This window comes from Ananas comosus, linkage group 1 (assembly GCF_001540865.1).
Source record: "Ananas comosus cultivar F153 linkage group 1, ASM154086v1, whole genome shotgun sequence".
Lineage (NCBI taxonomy): Eukaryota > Viridiplantae > Streptophyta > Magnoliopsida > Poales > Bromeliaceae > Ananas > Ananas comosus.
Genome location: NC_033621.1, coordinates 18,992,434 through 19,002,503, shown reverse-complemented (window position 1 = coordinate 19,002,503; position 10,070 = coordinate 18,992,434). Strand labels below are relative to the sequence as shown.

Below are 10,070 nucleotides of genomic sequence, written 5' to 3'. Positions count from 1 at the left end.
TTTTGTAGAGCCTTCTTCTTCGGCTGCTGCTGTTGCTTATATGGATCGTGGAAAAGGAGTTGCTAGTTAGATTCCTTCCCATTTTGTCGCTGATCTAGAAGAGTACCAGCTGTAGGTAGTGCTGATTTTTGGTTCTTGTACTTACTGATATTAGACCCTCGCTGGAGCGAGTGACTTTGTATCTGGATATTATGTATGTATGTTGAATCGATATTATTTATATATGATTTTCAGTTTAGCAGTTCTATACTACTAGTTGTAGTTTTGTATGATTATAGGTACAGGTACAGCTATCGCTTCGTATACAAGAAAATTCCTTTGTATACGACGGATTTGTCGGCGTGCCCGGGAAAATGAGTAATCCGGGGCGTAACAGCTTTAAAATTATTTACTAGGTTCATATATAACCTAAGCTCAATGTCGCTTTATGACATTAGCTCACTATAGACCTCCAATAAATATCATTTTATATACTTGTTATAGTATATAGAGATCTTCAGAAAAAGTAAGATAGAAAACGAACAACACGAATAAGAGAAATAAAAGAATCCAATATGTTTTGATGGGAGAAAACTAAACTAATTCTATTAATTAATTAGAGAAAATAAAGTAGCAAAACTGAGCCTTTGTGCATCGATGCACCGTGGGCTAGCTATAAATAATTAAGACAACTCAGGCTTCATTTAATTATATTAGTTTACACTTTATTTATTACTAATTACATAGAATTCTACTTTACTTAGATTTCTTCTTAATCATAATTTAAACAAGTAAATCTAATAAGCAGATAAAATAAATAATTGAAGTCTAATTTAATTAATCATTACCATTATCTCTAACATATTCATCTCATTCTTTCATCCCAGTAGTCCAATTTTTAAACATAGCAAGAACCCGCCACTCAGTATATGATGGAGTGAAATAGAAAAATGAAAAATCAAGAATTGACGAAAACATATTGCATGAATGTCGAAATACACGGAATACAAAATAATAACTCTTCACTAAGAATAAGTAACGACAATATCTACGGTGAAACATTATTAAGAGTTTGGAGTTTAATTCATATGTCAAACTTAAAAGTTTGAGAACTTTAAATGAATAATTGGCTAAAAGTTCAGCAGCTAGCGGTGCAATTTATCTTCTCATTTTTTTTCATATATTGTAGTTTGATATCCCTATATGATAGGTTCATACATCATTCAGTTAAGAAAGTGGCCAAACAGTTGCTCTAGGAAGTGGTTGTTACGGTCCATGAAATAGGACCGCGTAAATTAATTTCACAAAACACAACCTTTTATTTTATCAACATGTAATGGAAATAGAGTTTTTTCGCCCTATTTTCTCCAAAGAGGAAAGAAATAAAGAGAAGAAACTGCTATAACTATTTTTTACATATATAAGAAAACATTCAAAGTTTGTTCAGAATAGTAATCGACAAACCAGTTAACACGATATTACATATTTTATTCACTTTCTTTTCCAAGTCCTTCACCGCCCTGCTGCACATCTGTACAGTTCGGTTTCAGTTCATTCGGGAAGGGGGATATCTGCAAGGTCCTCTCGGTACGGCACGACCTCGTTTCCGTCCTGATCGTTTCTGCATTGGTGAACCCCTTTCCCCATCTCGACTTGTGCCGGATCGGAACCATTGGCGATAAATGTCACGACAGTGTCCTTCCTAAATGTGAGGTAGACTATAGCAATAATGTATATTGCCATAAGAGGAAACACTATCATCCCAATCATTACATTCGCAGCCTTAGGGAGTGTACTATGGATGAGCCACCCTACAAAACTTGTGCTCAAGAAATAAATGTTGATTCCTATGATGCCTAATCCGAGAATCCACGATATCACGATAATCTGCATTGACAAGCGTAAATTGATTCAACCTAGCTATAGTTCTGCATTGCAAATCAAAATGTACCTATATATAATGGAGTAAATTTGACGAATTTTTGTATTATTTAACCACATTTTGAAGATTGAGCATTTTCCATCGTTCTTTTGCTAGCATATATAGGTAAGATGAAGCAAATCACATATTTTTGGATTACTAAACCACATTTTGAATATCAACCATTTTCTATTGTACCATTGATATTAAAAAATAAGTACAATGAAGTAAAGATGATGATTGTGAATTATTAATTAAACCATATATATTTTGATGATCACGAATTCTCCGCCATACTTTTGTTATCGGATAGTTAAGTACAATGAAATGAATTGGATGATTTGTTGGATAACCAACCACATCCTGACGATTGAGTGTTTTTGTATCGTACTTTAGGTGTATATAATTATAGTTCAATGAAGTAAATTTGATGATTTTCTTTGGATTATTAAACCACCATTGGCCATTTGATATCAAGAAGTTAGTAAAATGGAGAGTGAATTTGATGATGATTTTTTTTTTTGAATTATTAAGCCACATTTAGAAGATAGAGCATTTTATTTCTATCTTACTCTTGATATTAAAAGGTGTAATGAAGCAATTTGAAAGAGAGTTTAGTTATCAGTGATGCAGAAAAAAACTTACATAGATTGAGTTCTTGTGTGGCCCCATCTTGGTGCGACTACTGCTGAATTTTAGTAGAGGGATGAGTGCAAATGGAAGCTCAAAAGAGAGTATCATCTGCATAAAATTTAATTAAGAGTGATTAAAAAGATACCTCCCCCAAAATAAAACGTAATTTAAATAGAAAATGATTTCTTTTGTGTTGATCCACTTCAAGTCAAGATTAGTCGCAAACTTATAATAAGAGATTCAAGTTGAAACTTCTACTTTGAAAGTTTTAGAAGCTCATATCCGCTTGCTTATAAACTCCAAACTCTTTAACACCTAAAAGAACCTTTACCTTTTTTTTTCCCTCCAAATTTTTAAGATATTTTTCCTCTCTCATATATTTCATGATGCAGTGAGGAGGAAGATGCCAAAATTGTAAGTCATAGATAATGTACAAAAATTTTAATAAAAGTTACCGATGCGATGATGATAAGTCGGCCTGCTCCAGAAGAACCGCCGATGAGGGAGACGATCAGGCTAGGAGTAATCGCGATGCACCGCGTCATGAGATTTCTTAACCACTTCTTCATCTTAAGGTCCAAGAACCCCTGTTTAAGTTATCACAGATCAAATAGCTCGCGTTGTTATACAAATATTTCATGTAAAAAAAACATTTTGAGTCCAGAACATAGTCGCCGAATGGAAAATTTTACTTTCCTAAATTCCATTAATTATTGCAAATTCATGATAAGAAAAAAAAAAATTACCTGCATGATGAATTGACCCGCGTATGTGCCGGTTATGGTAGAGCTTTGTCCAGAAGCTAGCAGCGCAATCGCGTACACTGTTGAGCTTGATCTTCCTAAGACATTCTGAACAAAGAGAAACAAAAAAAAAACGTTTAACACAAAAACAAGGGTGGAATACAGACATCTAGTTATACAGGAATACTAGGATGGAAAAACAGAGCATATGTTTTTCATTTCCTGTATTTATAATGAGAGCATCAACCATAATCAAAATGATTTTGGTTAAAAGTAGCCATAATTTCTCAATCTTGATTACAACTTTTTGTTCTCTTATAAATGGAGACTATGATTTTTTTTTTTTTTTTTTTTTCATGAACTCATGTAGAAATGTGAAGTAATTAGGCTTCAAATTTCAGATCTCGGGTACCAACAATAAACTTTTTAGCCAATTACACTAGATACAGTTGATAATTACTTTCTTTTTTTCTCTATCTGAAAACGAGAGATTGAATTATCAAGTTTTACCTTATTATTATTCTTTAGGCAATAGTACGTTCCTTCTAATAATTGTGATGTTTCCCTTTCTAGAGAAATCATCCATTCTAAAACTATTCTAGCCTTAGCAGACTTAATCCTCTTAATATTTTGGACCTAGTTACCGTCCAAAATATTTTAACCGAATTTAGAGGTTTATCCATATTATGCTTTATATGCAGAACTATTACAAATTTTTGATGTGCGACATTTGTTTTTCCCATTTAAGTCCTGACATTTTCGTCGGGTTCAAGCACATTCACAAATATCGGGCGATGAAGGACTCATCTTTTTAGCCTGGTCATTCAAATTTTGACATAACCTGTCATTCAGACCCTTATTCAGCCGAGATTTACGCTTTCGGCGTATAATTGGCTCTGATACTAATTATGACGTTCTACACTCCAAGGAGGTAACTCCATTCTAACACCACTCGAGCCATAGTACTTTTAACCCTCAACATTTTAGACCTAATGACCGTCCAAAAATATTACAGCTAGGCTCAGAGGTTAAGTCATGTTATATGTTATATATAAAATTATTCAAAATTCAGGGTGTCAAAATAATGCATGGCACCACGATTACGTAGACGGTAACGACAAATTAACCTTGAGCAAGAAAGAAGCCGAATTGAGAGTGAGATCGCCGCATCGATCGGAGTTCTCTGCGGAGAGGGTATTGGATGAGCAGACGGCGCCGGAGACAGAGACGACAGCGATGTTGATAAGCAGCGCCACGAACAGCGCAAAGCCGCTTTCTAGAAGGAAATACCTGCACGCATCCTAACAAACACCAAAATAACAATATATATATATATAAAAAAGAGAGAGAGAGAAAAGTATGTATGCAGTGAATTTTCCACGTAAAATCATATGTATCAAATGATTTGTTACTTTCAGTTTTCGTGTTGTTCGTACGATATGATAAAAAGGAGAGGGGTAAAATATTTTTTCGGCAACCGGAGGACAAGCCCATGGCTGTGTTCATGTTGGACCAGCTGAAATGAAAATGCTGAAGATTTTGTATAGATTTAATTTATTTCAAAGCATATAACAACTACCCCGTAATTTTATATTGAATAGGAATAATTCAGGATGATCAATTATCAGGTTAAGATCAGTCTAATCCAGTCCAAGTTTTTTCTATTGAACTTAACCAAGGGATAAATTGGATTAGAAATTGATGCAACTCGATCGATATTATAAGTTAAAATTTGTTCACATTAATTGAATCTGCAAGTTTGACTGATGTATATGCAAAATAAATAAATAAGTAAATAAATAAAAAGAAGAGAGAGAGAGAGAGAGATCATATGTTTTCCAATTTATGAGCGTCACCTTGATTCCTTTAACGGACGGCGGGGTCTTTCTCGACAAAACAAGAGCAGAATGTAAAAACAGATTATGCCTGTAATTGCAAAGAGTTGCTGTAAGCAAAAGTTTAAATTTAAAGTTAGTACAACTAGGGTGTAATGTGGGACGTGCCGGGCCGGCACAGCCCATATTTAGCCGGCCTGAAACGTGCTGGAGGCCAGCCCCGACACGACACAGTCCAGTCCCAAGTTGGGCTATGCCATGCCGGGCCAAAGTCTTTGGACTCCTAGTCTAGCACGGCCCCCTAGCCTGGACAGCATGACCTGTGCTGAGCCGGGCCGGACTTCGGACCAGCCCTTTTTATTTATAATTTTATTTATAAAGTATTTAAAATTTTTAGGAAATAAAAAATAAAAATAATACTTTTTCAAAAATAATATATGAGTGAAAAATTTTAAATTTCAAAATTTTTTTTGTAAAAATATTAAAATTTTAAAATTATTTAAAAATTTTAATTATTGTTTGGACCAAAATATCCTCCCATAAGTCAAATTCTTGTAATCCGAAAAAATGGTTATTTTTTATATTTTACATTTAACACAGGCTAAGCAGGCCCTGCGCATTTCGTTGCGAAAACCAAAAAGGATTCAGTTTGCTCACGGCATGACGAGAGCGCCGAGGAGGGCAATAGCATCTGCGGTTGCACTATTTCCATTCAGCTTAGGGATGAAAAGCCCCTTCACCACCTCCGCTGCAGGCGGCTTCACATAGCTCATCTCTCCGAAGTAGCAGGCCGCCATGGCGAACACCAGCATACTTATCACGAGCTCAAGCTTTCGGACCTGCACGCGTGAAACACACTACTACTTTTCAACCTATTATTATTTGTTAGAATCAAGTTTAAGGTTGATACGGTAACAGCTGGGAGTCAGTTGATCGAGTAGGATGAAATCAAGAGGATAGGGATTAGTGATCTGGAGACGCATGGGTCAAGTAGAAATATTCAATGGAATTTTTCCAAGCCAATCTTGTTCGATCGATCGACCCCAACATATACATTTACATATACATATCACGTGAGATTCAAAAGACCCTTAATTCCTAGAACTAGAAAGATTAATTGCTTGATTAGACCTGATTTTACTATATATCGAAACTTCTCAGTGACTCGTGACGTTCGTGAGTTACTACTAAATTCTCCTCTCTCAAGAGTCAAAACAGCTAAGCTCGCTCATCCTTAGTATCGTGGCCACTCCAATTTGGAATGCTAAATAGGCCCAAATAGTATGGATACATACATATATATATATATATATATATCTTGAACTTTAATTTGACTAGCTTATTGCTATTTAGTTTGTAATTAAAATTAATTTTCCTTTATTTTTTTAACTTGCTGATTTATCAAAAAACCGTAATAAGAAATTCCCCTGCATTGCTACAAAATTTTAATAGGGGTTAGAAGGGGAGAGATTAATTACCCCATATCTTTGTAATCCGAGAAGCAAGAGAGTGCTGAGCCCCGTGATCAGGACCCCCGACCACACTGGGATGTGAAACAATATGTTGAGAGCAAACGCTGTACCTATCACTGCACCCAAAGATCACAAACATTAATTATTTCCCAAAAATAATTTAAAACACAGTACACATAATATAATTTCTTTTCTCTTTCAAAAAAGAAGGTAAAAATAATAATAAAAAAAAAAACTTTGTTTAAGATTGATTTTCACCTTATGTCCCTTAATTTGGATTGACATAATTATAATTACTCCGCAAGCTAAATTTAGTAAAAGCAGTAGTGACGGCTCTAAGAAGATTTGACATCTAATTGTGAATTGGCTTTGAAAATTAATAAGAATGATTCTCTGTCCTTGTTTTCGTGAAAGTCCCTTTAATAAAGAAGTTAAATAAGATTATAGAAGTTGCTATACATTGGGATAGTATACAGGAACTAACTATACATTTTACTCTTTTAAATATTCGGGTAAAAATGTATATCTAGTATCTAGATTTCACCTGAACTTTCACCTATTTTGATTCAACTATCCAACCTTTTAAAAATTTTGATTTTAGTAACCAGTCTTTCAATTTATCTGATATAAGCATTTGATGGTTCTTCCGGTTCAAATTTTAGGCCAATTACTTATTTTAATGGATCGAGTTGTAATTTAGTAAATTACATGAAATATACTAATCAGGTCCATAAAATTAAACGATGCATTCAAATTTTATAATTTAAGAGTTATTAAACGACTCTAATCAAATGAATTAAAAGATTAATTAGAAAAATCAAAATTTTTAAATATTAGACAGTTGGATCAAAATAAGTTCTTTATATTATTATTTACATAAATTTTCTGTCCCAGTATGACTCTGCTGAGGAAGGCCATGGGCTATCTTTAGGGCCATGCACCCCTCATGGGCTTGGCGTAGTAAACAAATGTAAAAGAGCCGAACTCTTTCCCTTGACCTGTTTGCTACTTTACTACGACAGATCTGTTATAGTTTTTTGTATGCATTAAAATTATTACAATTTTACTTTTTATATTTTATGTTTGTTATAAAAGTACATTATCTTGGAATTGAAATCGCCTTATTCGCGATTTGCAAAGGCTAACTTTGAATTTGAAACACTTTTTTTTTTTTAAATTATTGTTTTATATGTTGACTTGTCGAGTTCGTAATTTACCTTCAGGGATATCCGCGGCAATCACGGCCACTTCAGCCAGCAACCATAGGCAAAACTTCACGTATTTGGGATATTCACTCTTACATAGTTCAGCAAGGTGCCTCCCTGTATATTAGAAAGCATAAACATAAAACATCAATATGAGACGGTGAAAAAAGTATAGAGCTCCATATTTTGAAGTATAAATCTAAAATTTTAAAGTTTAGTTTACTATGTTTGAACATCCAATATCTTGTAAATTTAATAAGAAATTAATATTACAAGTTTTCACTCTACTACTCTCAATATTTTTGACTAAATAGTCCAAGTGTTGAGAGAATATTATGTTATATTATAGAATATACTGTCAAAATTAGTGCTACACTGTTTTAAGTTTGGATACTATGGATTCAACCATTTTTAAAATTCTAATAATTGTTTTAAAATATGCGATGTGTATTAATTTTACCAATAAAAGAATTGGTCTAATCTTATGATATTAGATTAAATATGGAGTAGATTTGCATTACCTGTTGTTACTCCAAGATTAGCTGCTAATGATTGTATAATAAGCGCAAAGACGAGCCCAATTAGTATGACCCACAGAAGCTGCCATTTTGCAATTTCAAAGCATGCATTATTGTCAATTAGTTTGAGCTAAATTCAATAAATGAGATAGTAAGCTTAAATAAAGGCCCAAAATGAAAAGTTTGACTTGGTCCACATATTGTGATAGTTAGGTTTATTTATTTAACTAATAAGTTAGTGTTTAATTATATGGACCTCATATTTGTGATTTAACTAATAAGTTGGTGTTTAATTATATGTACCTCATATTTGTCACTGGCTCCCGCTTGCAGATCCGTTTGCACTGTTCCACAGTTCAAAGTTCAAACATAATTAAACGTGCCCTCCAGTTCATGATGAGAGAGAGAGAGAGAGAGAGAGAGAGAGAGAGAGAGAGAGAGATTATTCTATGTTTAAAACCTTCCCTTTGAAACCAATTAATCTACCCTCTCATCAATCTATTTATCTAATAGATTCAGAATTACTATTTACAGATAATATGAATCTGGCTGTTGTTTTAGTTGAATAAAATTAAGTTTATCAGATTCAGTGAATTTCATCTTCTTCCAATAAAAACTGATATGTTACGTAATTCGGCACAAAAAATAGCCGTATTGCCGATTATTATGACAAGTGAACCGCACTTTGAAAAAGCATTTTTGCAATTATTTTTTTAGTGAAACCAACTTTAACAAGTGAGGCTTCAAAAGCTAGCTCTTTAATGAAGAAGTCTGCAAACCTCACTGTGTGATTTCAATTGTTAAACAAGTGAAAGAACTTCAAAGTTTGGGATTGTATGAGTTGAACACGCCTCATCTATTATATATAATGATTCAATCCATTTATCTAATCAAATTAGAAATACATTCCAGTATTAATGGTACAACATGGTATAAAGAAGCCTACATATAAGATTCTCTGAGAGGAGCTCCTGAATCATTAGAGTCTTTTTCTTTATTTCTAATTTTTCCGGCAAGAAGGCTACTTTGATAAATAACTTGAGCAAAGATGGGTTTGGTATTATTAGAGAAGAGAAGGTTAAAGAGGGGAGAAAAAAAGGGAGAGAGAGAGAGAGAGAGAGAGAGAGAGAGAGAGAGAGAGAGAGAGAGAGGTTAATTTACAGTTGCCAGGATCAAGATAAGCTAGGGAAACAAGAAACCCAGGTCCAACATGGGCTATAAACCTTTTCCATCCTGGTTCCTGTCCATGAAGCATACTATGGCCAATTAGATTCATGAATTAGAATCATAGTGTAGTATTAAGGATGAGAGAGAGAGAAAGAGAGATTAATGTAAGAAAGTAATTAAATAACCTTGAGTGGGTCATCTTGGTTATCTAACTTGTTCTCTTTTGAATCAACATGAGTGGTGTGATGATCTGGGCCAATATTAATTGCAGCAACTCTTCTACTCCCTCTTCCTTGTTGAGCCTCTCTTCCAATCTCCCTCCCCTCACCAATCTCCATTTCTTAAACAATGTTGTCTCCACTCTTCAATTATTTGACGCTAATTAACCTAATCTCTCTCTATCCCTCCTTGACTCTATTTATACATGCAAAATAGCCATTCCCACCTGATGTCACATACCTAATAAACTCGTATTTATTTCTAGGATATATACAGCTTAGAGAGAGAGAGTGTCATACAAAGGAGTTAGGCGGCACAGAATGCGCAGCTAGCTTATATATTTATTCTCTTGTTATTAAATGGAATGACTTGTGAAGT

The 10,070-nt window shown here is 34.0% G+C and overlaps 1 protein-coding gene across 1 annotated transcript; it reads right to left on the bottom strand.

Annotated features, from left to right (window-relative positions):
* LOC109709794 (metal transporter Nramp5-like) lies at nt 1,240-9,852 on the bottom strand. The gene is made up of 13 exons (XM_020232120.1): nt 9,659-9,852; nt 9,468-9,546; nt 8,610-8,650; nt 8,310-8,388; nt 7,801-7,905; nt 6,590-6,699; nt 5,769-5,950; nt 5,133-5,202; nt 4,404-4,577; nt 3,280-3,384; nt 2,989-3,120; nt 2,546-2,641; nt 1,240-1,866 (listed from the first exon to the last, which is right to left on the bottom strand). Exons 1-13 carry the CDS (start codon nt 9,809-9,811, stop codon nt 1,531-1,533), a joined length of 1,662 nt encoding a protein of 553 aa, XP_020087709.1. The 5' UTR covers nt 9,812-9,852; the 3' UTR covers nt 1,240-1,530.

Coding starts and splice junctions, on each gene's coding strand:
- LOC109709794 (XM_020232120.1), bottom strand. CDS start 9,811: ATGGAGATTGGTGAGGGGAGGGAGATTGGAAGAGAGGCTCAACAAGGA. Junction 5,951..6,589: donor TCGGATTACAAAGATATGGG/GTAATTAATCTC, acceptor TCACGCGTGCAG/GTCCGAAAGCTTGAGCTCGT. Junction 2,642..2,988: donor GACTTATCATCATCGCATCG/GTAACTTTTATT, acceptor AATTTTATGCAG/ATGATACTCTCTTTTGAGCT.